Source organism: Ahaetulla prasina, chromosome 8, assembly GCF_028640845.1.
Source record: "Ahaetulla prasina isolate Xishuangbanna chromosome 8, ASM2864084v1, whole genome shotgun sequence".
Classification (NCBI taxonomy): domain Eukaryota; kingdom Metazoa; phylum Chordata; class Lepidosauria; order Squamata; family Colubridae; genus Ahaetulla; species Ahaetulla prasina.
The window spans coordinates 52,555,668-52,571,438 of record NC_080546.1 but is presented as its reverse complement, the minus strand read 5'-3'; the positions used below and the strand labels follow the sequence as shown (position 1 = coordinate 52,571,438).

At 35.8% G+C, this 15,771-nt stretch overlaps 1 protein-coding gene across 8 annotated transcripts in view; it reads left to right on the top strand.

The window, feature by feature from the left end:
- STOX2 (storkhead box 2) overlaps window positions 1–7,828 on the top strand; it is a 197,626-nt gene extending 189,798 nt beyond the window's left edge. For all 8 annotated transcript variants that reach the window (XM_058192798.1, XM_058192796.1, XM_058192791.1 and 5 more), the window contains one exon: window positions 988–7,828. In XM_058192798.1, coding sequence (XP_058048781.1) covers window positions 988–1,183 — 196 coding nt within the window. In that variant the 3' untranslated portion in view covers window positions 1,184–7,828. The remainder of the gene's footprint in view (window positions 1–987) is intronic.
- Window positions 7,829–15,771: the final 7,943 nt, after the last annotated feature.

The window sequence follows — 15,771 nt, the reverse complement described above, 5'->3', positions numbered from 1 at the left end:
ATACATATATATATATACTCAACAAGTAGTAAAATCAGACGCAACAGGAAATGGTATACACAAGAAAAATATATTTTAGAATGGAAAATGTGGATTGATTATATTCAGAATAAGTATCAGATAAAAAAATATCGAATAGCATATGAGTAAATTTAGGAAATATTTTGTATTAGATATATTTCTGAAGGAGAGGGGAATTGAGAGTGTGATTAAGTGTGGAGAGACTAGAGATTATAATTTAGGAATTATTTTAGATTATGATTGTTAGTTTTGATACCCTGCATTTTGTTCTGGGAAGTCGGGATGGGGGGTGGGGGGAGGGGAATTGGGGGGTTGAGGCTAGAGATGGAGTGATGGTGAATGTACAGGGATTATTGAAGATGTATAAATATAATTAATGTAGGGTCGGGTCTACCCAGTTACCATTTTAGAACGGTGGGGAGGGAGAAAAGAGAGAGTAGGAGGTAGGAAAGAGGAGAAGAGGAAGGAAGAGGGGTAGAAGAGGGAGAAGGAAGGTGTAGGGTGGAGGGAGGAGAGGATGTAGATAAGAGAAGGAGAGGAAGGTTTGGATAGTAAAAGAAGGTAGAAGAGGGGAGTGTTAAAAAGGGGGGTGGTGACTGGGCAGGCCCAACTAAATGTATATAACTGTACATTGAATGAATTGTTTGACATGATTGTAAAAATAAAACTTTTTTACTAAAAAAAAATAAAATTTGCCACTCTTTGGGTAGTGACTTTGCAGCAAACGTTCTTTAGACTCTTTCATATATCTTTATAGACATGGAGGAATAAAGGATGGTTTTCTTTAAAAAAGGTATAAAATTGTGTTTTACTATCTGGGTTGGAATTTACAGAATGTACAGAATAGCATATATCTATAATCAGACACAGAAGGTTCTCTTCATGGCACTTTGCTTTTTTTCCTTATGGCCGACTCATGGATACCTACATAGGTTACATTGATAATTATTTTTTCTCTTTCCTTAGTACTCGTGAAAGCTTAGCTTCCAATACTTCAAGCATTGTTGAAAGCAACAGACGCCAAAATCCAGCTCTCAGTCCTGCACATGGTGGTGTAGGTCCAGTGTTCAGCTTCCGAGCAACTGCTGACCCTCCAACAAGCGAAACTGAAAAACTGCAGAAACCCGCTAATTGCTTGCAAGCTTCTGTTACAAGTGTTTGATAGTGCTTCTGCCTCACATCTTCTGTCTCATCGTATGCATCAAAGTTTACGACACTGAGATTGATGTTTACGTGTTTGGAGGGAAAAAATAAACCAGGCATTTTAACTGCATAGTTTTTGTGTCAACTTAAACTGTGCTGCTAGATAGGCTAGGGGCAACAAAGAAATCTTTATTTCAAGGCATTGCTTTTCACATTTTGCGGCTCTGTAGCAACAGAATAGGGACAATATGTACACTTTCGCTTCACTTATTGTAACTGAGCACATATATGAAAGTCTAGACACTGTAAGTGTAATCTGCATTTTCAATGTCATGCAGTTGCCAACTTCATTTAAAAATGCCACAGATATGTGATGCCCCACCACTGATTAAACTGTTTACCACAGATGTGATTTTTTTTCCTTTATAAACTGAGCCTTCATTGAAAGTAAACAGCTAAGGGTCACCTTGAAGGCAAACAATGCCAAACAAGATTAGGAAAGACCTCAGCTCTACCTGTGAATTATTTATATATCTGTCATTTTCACTGTGAGTCTTCATGACATGATCTTGCAAGAAATCATAGCAAAAGTAAGTTAAAAGAGGTCATGTTTTAAAAATGTGGGAAGAGGTAGGCGCTAATGGAGAAGTTACTATTTTTATGTTACTTGAGTTCTTTTAAACTAAAAAGTAGATATTTGCCTAAATCCTATTTCTTAATTTTGCATATTTGCAAGGAGGGGTTTAATACTTGTAATAGATGGTGAGTAAAGAAAATACTAACTTTGACTGGGACACATCGTTAAGTGACAGGAGAGGTAGCAAACACAGCAAATACTAAATAGCAAATAAAGTTAAGCAATCACTTTAATGTGTTACCCCAGCTATTACCCCCAAATATTACTAATATTGAAAGAATTTGAACAATTATTAAAAAAAGCTCTTTGTAATACAAATAATAGTGGCCTGAAGAGTTGATTTCTTTCTATGGAAGGACATATTATATTTCTATTTTATGTAGATTTTAGAGTGCCTAAATTAGGCTATTGAAATGAGCATACATTGTAGAAAACAGATATAGAGACTAATAAACTTCAGGCTTTTTATTGAATTATATTTCTTTGTAAGTAAACATTGTATGGAAATACTAAGTTTAAGAACAATCACAGAAATTGAAATTAAACATATCTAGAAGTGTTGCTGATATGCAGAGAGATCACTTTTCTGATATGAGAGGTGAGAAAAATTGATGCATTGATGCATAGAAAGCTTAATTAGATTTTTCATCATCAAAAGCTAGGTCCATAAAATACATTATTTACCTCTCACATAAAATTCACAAAGTTAATAACAGAAGTTCTGTATGCATTGATTTATTATAAAGTATATGTCCTGCAATGGCTAATCCAAAGTAATTTATTTTTGAAAAAAAAAGTATACTAAATTAATGGTTAGAAAGGTTTACAGTTTCAGAAGTAAACTTGAATAATATAAAGGGCCAAATTCTGCTTCAGTTATTTATGCAATCCCACATTGCAGAGAATTAGTTTTTCAAACAATCATAATTGTGGTGCAAGTCAAACTATGAAATTCAGTAAGATCAGGAGTAGTGTAAATTGTTGTGCACATTGACATTTACACTATTTGTCTTTTGTTGATCTTCAGGTGATAAAATCAAACATACCATTAAAGGCAGTATTTCATTAGCTATTGGTAACAATATAATTTCTCAAGCTTCATTTGTGTTCTGTGTTGTCTTCTGAAGGTGCACTTTGAAACCGGTTTTGAACGGCTTGCAGGTGCTTCTTGAAATAGCTTTATAAATCTTAGACTTACTTGGTTTCAGTTTACATTTTGATCAGTTATTCCATTGTTAAATCTGGGGGGTTTGGAACCTGTTGAAAAACTTAGAAGTATCTTTTGCATTTCTGAACAAGCAGGAACCGCTTTCTTCCCTTCAGTTTTGGGAAGCGTTCCACCATGCTTCCTGAATCACTTCATTTTGAGTTGCAACCATTCTATACTTAGAACAAGCAGTACAGGAGAAGGACTACATACTTTATTTATTATCATGTGTAAATTCTGTTTCCTGCAAAGAGAAAGGTAGCACCCACTGCACGTAATGAAGAATATTATGCTGCTTGATTCCTTGGTCGCCTCTCTAAATTTGAAGCTATGTTGTAATAAACCAGTAAGGCATTGCTGGACAGAATTTACTACTGACACATAAAACATTAGCAGTATTTTAATAGATGCAGATTCCAAATAGGTTTTGAGGAAAAAACTGTTACCATAGTCATTATAATTTGAATATGAAATATGTTCTGATAGTACCGTATGTATTAGTTCACCAAGTAAAAATTGTAGAAACAGATTGCTTAACTTATGGCCAAAAGCAAAAATTAAAACACAGTATTAAAATGGGGCAGATATTACCACATATGGGAAATTACTTTTTTCATCAATGAGAATTATTGAAATGGGTACCTGTAGCAGTTATGCAAAATAAATCACACCACTGTTACATTTACAGATTATCTTAAGTTGACATTTAAGGGTTCCCAAAGAAGAGCTTTAAAAAGGTCCTGGCTATGTTGGCATGGTTATTGGCCAATAGTATGTTTATGACTTTTTATTAGCATTAATGTAATTCTTGCAACATGTAATATAAACAGAAGTTACAAAAAGAAATGTTCTTATTGTGCATTATTTTTTAAGGAAAGCCCATCTTGAGATTATAGATATATACCCACAGGAGTGGAGCTTGAGTGTTGAGTGACAAACTGTTATCCTGTGATAAATTTACAATGATCTTATATTAATTACATGGTTGATTATCCTCCTTTTACTATATCAGCTGAAAGGTTTACAAAACCAGAATGCGTTGAATTTCTATGTTGTGACTTTAAAGGGTCAACACAAATCTGTCGGCATTTTGCACACTGAATATGTATTATTATAATACAACATATTACTTTTATGGTAAAAAAAAAGATTTTTTTACACATATAACTACCTCCATGAATTTGATGAAATGCAGCAACATTTTAAAAAAAAGGTAATGTTAAGAGCAGCATTTAAAACTTTTATGAAGAAAAAAGGCCATGATGTTCTCTCGTGTGTCGGTGCTTGTGTATGAAGTCATTTTTCATTGCCATGATTTCCTGTTACTGTGTTAAATTGGCTTTTGACTTTAGTAGTACAAGATTTTATAAAAAGTTGTAGAATCTTTTAGATAAACAAAGGGAGGATCAAAATTGTCCTTTGTATTTTCATTTCTGTCGAAATGTCGACCTGATAGGAAGTCAAGTGTTGCTTGTAATTTAGAAGCCTGTTAATAGATACAGTATATGGAATATGACTGGCAGTTTAGGGCTTAACAGGAGACACGCCGGCTATTTTAACTGCCTCCATTGGAACACTTTGGGCCCTATTCTGCCCTACTTGTGGGTAGAAGCATGCCAGAATTTAACTTGCATCCTAACATTAATTGCCCATGGGTGTGATAAATTTCTCAGTTTTTGATCTTAGGCATTTTGGGGGTTAAATGTTATAAGTTGAGTCCTTTTCACAATGAAATAAGTAGTCTGATGTCTTGCCATTATGACATCGGGAATGTAGCCACAATATAAGATGAAACCACTGATTTTCATTTTAAGATAATAATCAGGTTGTTTCCTGTTGGTTTTTTTTAATGAGGAGCAGTTAAGAAGTACATTAAAAAATCTAGAGAAAGTTGGGAAGATCAAGAAGCATTTAAATGGCAGCTGCCTTACGACAACTATATTGTTTCTGATGTACTAGACATACAGGTTGGATTTTTCAGTTCAATGTAGGATTTTTAAAAAGATAATTGGAGGAACATATTTTCAGAATATTTTAAGATGTTAAAATAGTATTGGCTTTATTATATTCATGGCCATGGACACAGTATGCCGGAAACATACTGCAATCATACAGCAAAGTTATCCAGATTCTGCACCTGCAATCTGAATACTAGTTTGCTCCTGTGCTCCTTTGTTCACCTGAAAGGAGAACCACAACTAGACCTTTCCTAATGACAACCCTATGCAGATCTATCCAATAATCCCCAAAGGTGAAGGGATTAATCTCCCTTATAGAAATGCAAAAGATGCCAATTCCCAGAATTCAAGCTGTATGGTGCAGTCATGGACACAATGACCACAGTCCTCCCTGAATATAATAACTAGATAAATACAAAAGAGTTGTGTAATTAAACAGCATTCTTACTCTCAGTAAATCACCAGCATTAGCTGTCCATCAGAAATGGCAGCTACTTCTATTTTGGGAGGTAGTGAATGATTTTAATAAAAAGAGTAGGTCATGAAACAGTGGTAATAGGTTGCACTGATATTGTGCCTTGACTTCACAAGTCCAAACTCCACTGAAATACAATGACTTGCTTTTAAGTAAGTGTTCTTAGGTTCACAAATTTATCAAGTAAGGGTGCTGTCATCTGACCTGAATTTATTGTACATCAGAGCATCTTTGCCTGCCTGCTTATAATAAATGTTTAAAATAAGATCAGTATTAATACGGCAGCATTAATTTAAAGTTATTGAAGAAAAGAAATTATTATGAAGCCTTGCACTAGCTCTTACCAGAGTGCCAAAATGTCTCACTTCCAACAACATAACAGTTCCCATTGACAAAAAAGAACAAAAATTAATGCAAGCAAAGAAAATAATTTAAATATATTTTATGCGGGATTTACCTTAACAGGAAGTTGCTAAATTCATTAATGTAGTTTGTTGTAGTTCATACTTCTTTCTGCTCCTCCATGCAAGTGATATTATAAAATAGAAAAACTTTCAATCTTTTTTGTGGACTGGCTTTTGAAACAGAAAAGAAAATCCCCTTTCTGTCCTAAGCATTCAGATAATTATTGTAAGCATTATTTTTTTTCCAGGTCTGTGGCACTTTCAAACTGCCCAGCCCTTATCTGCCCTTTTGAGAATTTAGACATTCTTGGATTACCTACCAAGAATGGTCACAGCCTCTTTGAAAGCACACAAACCAGCTACTGGAAGTTTTCTCTCCATACAGCTGGCATTTTAAGCCTTTCTCTGCTGCAGATTTATATACGAGGTGCTATCACTGGATTTGGGATCAAGGGAAGGCTAGTAAGATATCTCATGATATTGTTACATGCTGTCATTCCAAATCTGCTTTCATGTTCATTGGTGCAAATCACATTTAATTGAAATGATAAAATATACATAGACTTTGCGTTTTTAAAATGGCTTGAATATTTGTGTTTGTTTTAAAGATAACATTACTGGAATAGAATCATTAATGTCATAATAATGGTTTCAGCTCAGCTCAAGATGAATGCATAAAAATGTTTGTATGATGTGCATTCAGTACACAAAGTGTAAGACAAATGTGGGGGTTACATAATGTGTGGAACTAAGTATATTGTACTACAGTTTTTTGCTCATATTGCAGTCTTCCTTGGATCCGCAAAGACAGAGAGCTTAAATATCAGGTGATAGATAATTAGGAAAACTGCTGATCCCCCATTTTTGATGCCGAGACAGATTGAAAAACAGACCCGCAGCATAGCATGATGGCAAAATTAGCAGGACAATTCAGGCTTCTTCTGTGAGCCTCCCATGGATAAAACAAAATACGGTGCCTCTTCTAACATGTGACTGAAGCAAAGGCTACACTCAACACTTCAGAGAAGTGTAATGTATTACTAGCTTATGCAGCAGTATAGAACAGTAGATGACTTCTCTATGTTGGACAGGTAGTTTGAATAGAGTCAATGGGATTTACTTTCATTGGAGAAATACACACAGAGCTATTGTATTTCATAATTTGGGCCTGCAAGCTCCTATCATGTCAAGTATATGATACACAAACACTTCATAAACTCACCAGAGTGCCTCCACTTTGAGTTCTGGATCATAAAAGGTATTCTAGACAAATTGCTCTTCTCTCTGTGAGAAACTTACCCACACACACCCCTTGATGCTAGTTGATAATCATCTGTAACAGTACTCTGATTTTCAAGTTAACAATGCTGTTAAAATGGATATATATCAAACACCTGCCTGTGAGCATAAAAGATCTCAATAGGGCCCAATGAGTAACTTATATGTCATCAAAAGACTTTCCATTTAAGGGTTCATAATTCTGCAGGTAACCTTCTGTGAGTGACTGAATGTGACTGTTGCATTAGGTTTAAATGAGTAAATAAATGCAAGTGGGACTTACTGTATGCTAGAAGGGAGTTTTGCAACCAAGACAGCCTTGTACAAATGTGTTTGCACTGAAAAAGAAATATTAAAATTACTTGGTCTCTGGTTGCTGTAAAGGTCATCCAAGCTGGATGTTCTGTTTATATTGTACAGAATTTCATATGAAATAATTACAGTTCATGAAATGTCTTCCCTTAACGTTACTGATTTATAACAGCACATTTGTGACATGGTTTTTATTGTGTCAGTGTACCATATTGTAAATGATGATAACTTGTCATGCTTAGTAAAATAACTTAAAAAAAGGACAGGGATTTTTGTAAGTCTATATTTGAAAGTCCCTTCATATGGTAATACTGTGTTCATGTTGTTTATGTAGTGTTGTGTGAAATATCCATTTTGGATTGTGTTACTTTTTAAAATATTAAATAACATTTGGTTATATGTTGTGTTTTCAAGCCTTTTTTATTTTATTTTGCAAATTCCAGTGCTGTAAGAAAAATGTGCATACAATTATGTTCTGTGTTTTCAACTCATTTTATCATGTGAATGTTATACTTTTGTGTGTGTTAGAATTTCTGTAAAAAAATTAAGCTTTATGCCACCTAATAATTAATTTATTAATTTATTTTGCTAAATGCTAAATGCTGTCTCTTCTCAACTAGCAGTTGTTTTCCTCCTTAGGAAGAGGAAATAAGCAGACTTTCTCATCTTGATTCCTTAATGGTGTGCTTGAAACCTGGCTCGCCATTGAGGTATGAATTCTCCTTACACCATTATCTTTAAACGATTATAATAATTGAAATATAATTTTCTCACATCTTATATATTGAAAGATCAGTTTAAGAATACTTATGAAGTCTTCCTTTAGTGAAGAAAAGCTTTCTTTCATTTATACCCACTTCTTCTCCAAGGACCTCAAGGCAACTAAACATCATTTTCCTGTGGCAACAGTCCTCTTAGTTAGAGAGTTAGTAGCTGGTCAAACATCAAGAAAGCTTCATGGTCATGTGGAATTTGAACCTAAGAATATATTTGGACTTGCCTAATACAAAACAGTTGAACTGTATAATTTAGAGTCATCTGTTGGATTGCTATATTTGTTTGACAAGAATCACATATCTGACCCTTCACTGCAGGATTCTGGAAAGAGGTCTTTTTTCATACCTGATATGTAATAGTTTATTATTAAAACTAGCATTTTTCTAAAAATTAAGCATTTAGTAAAAAGATAGGTATGCAGGAACTGAAGCGTGCAAAACAGTTTGAATTGCCCAGTTTCGAGTTTGAAACCATTGTTTTGACTTTAAAACAGCTGTTTTGTATTGGAAAAGGACCCTTTGGATCATTGTGGGATTGTTTTGAAACAAAACAGATGTTTTAGAACACTTTCTAAAATAATCGAAACGTCTGTGCTCAAATGCAAGACAGGCTGTTTTGAATTCAAAATAGTATATTTGGAATTTACAGTGGTTAGAATTCAATCTGGTTTGCATGCCACTGTGCAGGATTATTTTGGGGTGAAATCATTTTGGCATCTGTGCACACCTTTATGCCGAAATATTGCATTTCTCTCAAGTGCTAAACAACCAAAAAATCACCAAACCCTAGATTTATCATGTTCAGCTCTCAGTTTCTTGGAAAGAAAGAACAACCAAAGTTTGTAGGGCACTGGTCCAATTTGAGTGGGGCACAAAGGTTATATATTGTAGGATAATCTCATGGACAAAACTATTTTTGCAGTTTGTGACTTTTAGGGTCTTTGGGGGCCTAAATGGCATACATGACTAGCTTGAAAAATTACCAGCAAACTTGCTGATTGGCTCAAGGGAACTCATGTTCTACCGCCTCAAACATACCAGATGTTCTCTCCCAGGCTTCCAGCTTTATTTGCTTTTCACTCTACAATTCACTTCCTGAGACCTGAGCTCTCTCATGCAGACAGCTGTGCTGTCTCAATCCAGAAAGTTTCTGCAGGGATATTGAAATGCATAAAACCACTCCCTAAGTGTCCAAATAGACTTCTTTTCACCTTTTAACCCATGTTTTTATTTCCTCCAGTACTAGTACAAACCTACTGAGAAAAAAAGTTCCATAAGGTTCAGTTATTAGCCACGTAACTGGCTATCGGACTATTATTTCACCTTTTTGAGAGTTTTGTATTTCAGACAACATCCTGGAAAAACATATTACTCATTTAATTACCACCAAGGGGAGGGGAAGGGGGGACCTGATGGCATAGATTGGAACTACATGGTAAACAATAGCTCAAGGAATCAAACATAATGTGTCAATGTTATCATAGAAAAAAGAGGCCTTACAGTCTGGGGAGTGATAGAAATTTGTCATACTGTATTTCAAATGAACATGCTTTTAAAAAGATTCTTAGTACTGATTTAAAAACTGCAGCTTTTCTGTCACTTTACTGAGCTTTATTATGCATTCCAAGCATTCTGTCAGTGATCAGTGGTGATACTGACAGAAAGGGTGGTTTCAGGTATAGAGTTATAAACAGAGAAGTTCTCATCCATGCTGCTTTGGGGTAGGACATGCTGACTCACAAGCAGGCTGCTGTCATTTGAATGACATTAGTGGGATTGGGGGTTATCTAGAGCACTCACACTGTAAGCATTCCAGATAATTATTTATTGAATACATTTCAATAAATTTCACACACACATACCTGAACCTATAACCCATTGTCTGTTAAAATGTTTTTTTTTTAATTCCCTAATCACTAATTTAAGCAGATCATGGTAAGGACACCTACCAAAGTGGACTTTAGGTGACATTGGGTGCCCAACAGCTGCCATTAATCTGAGAAAGTTTAACAGATGTTGCTGCCCAGGCAAAGTGGAGCTCAGGAAAGGATGTGTGCATGTCCATGAGAGAAAAACAAAAATGGAGAAGATTGTGTTAAAGAGTTGAGTATTATGTGAAGGGGGCTCAGATTCAGTGTTTGGACAATGAATTTGTGAGTTTCATGATGGAAGCCATACCAGAAAGAAATGATACGAACCAAACATGATCTGAATCAATGACTTTTTACCCTGATAGTATTTTCAAGAGGGATTGTGACAAAGGTAGATGATTTGTAAAACACAAGTTCATACAATGAATCTACTGTAATTTGAATGCAAACCTGTACTGTATTAATCAGTTTATGTGGCTTATTTGAGACTTGGAGATGGGTTTTATCTAGAGAGCTTCATAACTAAAAAGAGACGTGTGAGGCTGCCATATCCCAAACTACATTCCTTTCAGTGCATTGTTAAAACCTGCTTCTGCTCCTATTCAAAGGTGTGTATCAGCAAAATGTAGTTTAACAAACCAGGTTGCAGGCACAGGAGACAAATGCAGCACGAGGAAGCTATAGCAAGAAGAATTTGAGTTCATTTCAAGGTTCAAGTGACATAGGTCTATAAGGTTGGAGGCAGAGAAGTATAGAAGTCCTTATACTTCTAACTCTCTTGAGTAGAAGAGAATTCTAGGCAGATTAGTAGAGAATGAGAGAGCCCCATAAAAGAGGCTCTTTTTATTAGTTTCCTGTGTTTTACTTTAAATTCAGGCATTTGATTTTTTTTCTTCAATTCACACACTCACTGTTTCTACATGATTTTTATTCCCAAAAAATCATTTCTCCCAAGGATCACATTCTTACAATCCTACACCCTTGTGTTTTGTCTCCTTGACACAATGGTGACACTGCATTACATAGGTCAGAATCTGCATTCATGACTGTTATGAATCTGCTACCATTGAAGTGTGTAGGCAAGATAGGTTCCTCAGGGTCATCATCTGAGAAATTATCTGGGGTCATTGCCTATAATTATGGAAATGCTAATATCGGACATACAGCAGAATGCCCCATATGGCGGAAGTCAGTTTTTTGTCATCCCCACCCCCCCAACAGTCTTCAATCTATGGTATTTGAGCATGTTATTAATTGGTAGGTTGCCTCTTGGCTGACAGGGAAGGGGGAGTGCAGCAGGATAATAATGAAAGTAGGAAGGGCAGCGTTTTCTAAAGGGATTTGTGTTTTATTCTTGCTGAACAGGAAACTTCCCTGCCTTCCAAAGCTAATAGCCATATGCAAGAAGCTTTTCACTCTAGTTACACTGAATATGTCTGTTTAATAAAAGCACATCTGGGAACACTTGAGCAAACCACTTCCCAAAAGATTGGAGGCTTTTAGTATGACTTGAAAGCACATTAAAGAATTTAAGAACTCTAGACAAAGAGAAAGACAGGGCAGATCGTGAAATTGCTCGAATGAAGGAGGGTCAGTAATTCTGCCATAGTAACTCCTTTTTGTTAGTTTCAGCTGCCAGGCCCCTCGGCAGTGGGGGTTGTGTGCGCTTGTGCTATTCGTCTTGCAGTTCCCTGAAACTGGGGAATAGCTGACTATTATATCTGATTGATGGTTTGGTTTTCAAGTTTATTTCACTCTTCACTCGATTTTGGCTCTTCTTTTCATTTGCCTGTTGGGGAAGCATTGTTAGATAGCTGCAGTTTGGGGCAGAACAGGGAGGGAGTGTTAGCAAATTAGTGTGGGCACATTAAACAATTCATTCATTTCAACTGAGGGCAAACAAAGTGAGTGACATTTGGTGACAGCTAAGAGTAGCAGGTAGTCTGAAAAAAAAACTAGCAAAATGATCATTAGCAGAGTAGATTTTATGACAAAGAAGTTTAAACTACAAACCAGGATCTGACCATTTGGAAGAAAAACAGTGGGATGCCATAGGCAGGAGTCAAGACCTATACCCCACCCCCCAAAAAAATGGCAAAGAACAAGCAAAAAAGAGAAAAGGATGACAAACTGATTTAAGCAGGGGGGAAAATAAGACATGGATAAAGTGTTTGAGTTCAAAAAGTAACAATTTAATACCAAGGGAAAAAACAGAAACAACTACAAAGAAGTGAAAAATATGTGAATGCAAAAATAGACTCTGAGGCAAAGAGTGTTGATAGCAGCATCTCTGTTGAAGGAAAAGAAGAGCTAACTGTTCAGAAAGTCCTTTTTTAGAGCATTCAAAGCAACACATGAAGCATAAACAGAAGGAGGAAGAACAGTATTCAGTTTTAAATTCTAGAGTCAGGCGGAAAGAATATGATACAAATAGTATCTCCTTTGTACAGAGTTGATAATGTGAGTTTGTTCATCTATTTTGTTCATCTATTGTAGGATTTTGCTCATCAGAATGCTGCATGTGGGTCACCTAAGATGATACCCATAAGTTACGATGGGCTATTAAGCCTAAAATATCACCTGCCACAGTGCCTAATTCAACAGAGGGGGAAATAGGATTTTTTTGCTATTTTTATTTTATTCAAAAAAAGGTTAAAATACAGATCCAAACTTCAAAAAACAGACAAAAATACCCCTTCAAAACAAACAAGACATTTTAAAAAAATCCCATCAGAAGGAAAAATGAGGAAAAATTCTGATCTGATCTTTTATTACTTTAGAGACTATTTCTTGTGACAGTTTACCATACCATCCCTCTGCCTGATTCCCAGAATTTAAAACAATTGTGAATTTATTATTCACATAGAAATGTCATTTTTATATGGATTGACCTTAGATCAATCAGCTCTACTAACTATAATAACCAAGGATCTTTATTCTAGATGATGACTCTCTGAATGCATTCAGACTTGCCAAATGTTCTTGCTTCTCTTCTTGCAAGTTTCCCCCACCCCCAAAAAGTTGGCTTAGAACAGCTTTTCTGGTCAATCAAAAAGTATTATTCTTGCATTTATTCAAATTCATTCCTTATTCTTCTTGCCTTGTCTTGCTTTTTCCTCTCCTCACTTTTTTGTAACTGCTCCTTTTTCACTTTTTGTATTAAGTTTCTCACAGTCTTAAATTTAGATTATCGATTGCTTAGAGGAAAGATGTGGGGTCTTCTTTGACTACATATTTTAAAGCGCAGTGGAAGAATTACTGCCCTTGCACCAATGTTTTGGATAGAAATAAAAAGGTGTGGAGATAATGGAGTTTCTGACAGTTTGCTTCATTATCCTCATTTTCTTTTTCCTTGAAATATTCTTCTCTCCCTTCCTCCATTTTCAAATTTATACATCCTATTCCAGAATATCCCAGCTAACACAAATCAAAAGTTTTCCTATTATAGTAAGCAATACTGGAAAAACACAGTAAATTTATATTAATATATAAAGATTAAAACATTCTGCTTATAAAATTCTTCTGCCAAGAAAAATACCAGTTGAGGATGAGTAATGCTCAGGGCATGGAAGAAGACTACGAGACTAAATTTCCCTGGAAATTATCAACCAATTCAGTCTTAATTATTCTAGTTCTGATCAGTTTTATAAGCCCCAAAAAAGAAAACCCACAGGTCTCATTTCCGCTTTCTTTATTTTACCCAGAAATCTGATCTTAATCTTTTCAGTCAGTTTCACATTACCAATAAAACAACCACCATAGTCTTTGACTTAATTTTCCTGCCTATATTAACAGCCTAGGCGGAACTCTTGCTTCGCCCTCACTCCCAGGCATTGTTACTTCCAAAAGTGAGCAAACTGGAAATTAAACATTTAATACTATATAATATAAGCTGCAAAACTTTCCTGGGCCACCTCCAAGCGCTGAACTAGTTTGATTTGCTATTTTCCTTGTTTTAGAGTGCCAAAATGATTGTCAACAGCCTTTGTTAAAATGTTTTTAAGCTATAGAAGACATTGGGAGCTAATTCGAGAAGCAGCAATCCACACAATGCCCTGGGTCCATATTTCTGTTGCTCTGTCAGCCTTTGCGCTTCTCTAATGTCCATAATATCCTTTAAAACAGGGGTGGGCAACTATGGCCCTTTTAGAACTTGTGGTTTAAAACTTTCTGAGATTGCTTCCCATTCAATAGTCAAACATTATTATTTGCCCATATGTGTATGCTACCTTTATGCCTGTGTTGCATTAGGTGAAAGAACTGCATACACATGAAACACAAACAGCCCCCCCATAATTGTTATTACTTTCTTGCCTTTTAATTCCTATTTAGCAAGAGTGTCTGTACGATGCAGCTAAAAAAAATCAAGACAGTGACTGTCCATTTTTATTTGCAGATCTTTGGTATTGCCATAACTTTTTTGACCATCTGCTACTTACGGTAATATTATTTTGCCACAGTTCAATTACCCTGTTCTAGTTTTCCAATTTTAGAAGAGTTAAGTATCAGGAGTGAGGATGCTTTTCAGTACTTGGGTATGCATAGTGTGCCATTCCTATGATATAAGCTGCAATCAAACATGAATACCCTCAGATACACATGTAAACTCATGCCCACATTCTTCTCCTGACTATAGGTTTCACTGCATATATGGCAAACTGCATTTGAGATCATGTTCATCATGTGGATTGGAATTTAGAGTGTATTAATGGAGACTCAGGCCTTATATAAACTAAAGTGATTGGCTATAAGGGGCTAGACTGGGCTAAAAGCAGGGGTGAAATCTAAAATTTTTCCCTACTGGTTCTGTGGGCGTGGCTTAATTGCGTGGGCATGGCTTGGTGGTCAGATGGCTGGGTGGGCGTGGCCAATAACAATAAATAATAATAATAATAATAAACAAAGTATAAAAAACAAGAGGTACCAAAAACCAACATTCACACTTTACACACACACAACACAACACAATTGACTCACACACAATGTAAAAGCAGCTGCACTTCACACTTCACACAGCCACAAAAAAGCTCAAAAACCAACTTTCACACTTTACACACACACAACACAACTGACGCACATACACACACACACAAAATACCACACAGCTTTCTGAGATTTTGTGTTTTTGTGTAGTTAGAGTGAAACACTACAGAAACACACCAAATCTCAGAAAGCTGCACAAATATTTTATTTTATTTTATTTTATTTTATTTTATTTTATTTTATTGTGGATTTCAATTCCCAGAGTTCCTCAGCAAGCAAAGCCAGACAGCATTAATCACTCAGCGATGAAATAGATTAGCTAAGTTTAGATTAGTTCTGTCTGGTGCTGAAAGCAAAACTGGGCTTTCCGGCTGGGAAAAAAGCCATCAGTAATCAGGTAAGTGCCTTAGAATCTCTTAAAAGGAGGTTTTCTACATGTTTTCTACAGAAAACATGTTTTTTAAGGTTCTGCTGATGAGGTGAGATCCCCAGAGTAGCCTTTAAATTTTTTATTTTTTTAAGTTTAAAGGCTCTGCCGATCTCAGCTTAGGGGCGGGATCCTCAAAGTCTTTTTTTTTTACTTCTAAAGGCATGTTTCAGCTGAAGCAAAACCTTTTAAAAGTAAAAAAAAAAACCTCGATGGTGGGGCTCAGCAGAGGCGGGGGAGCGGGGCCAGGGATTTTTGCTACCGGTCTTCTGAACCACC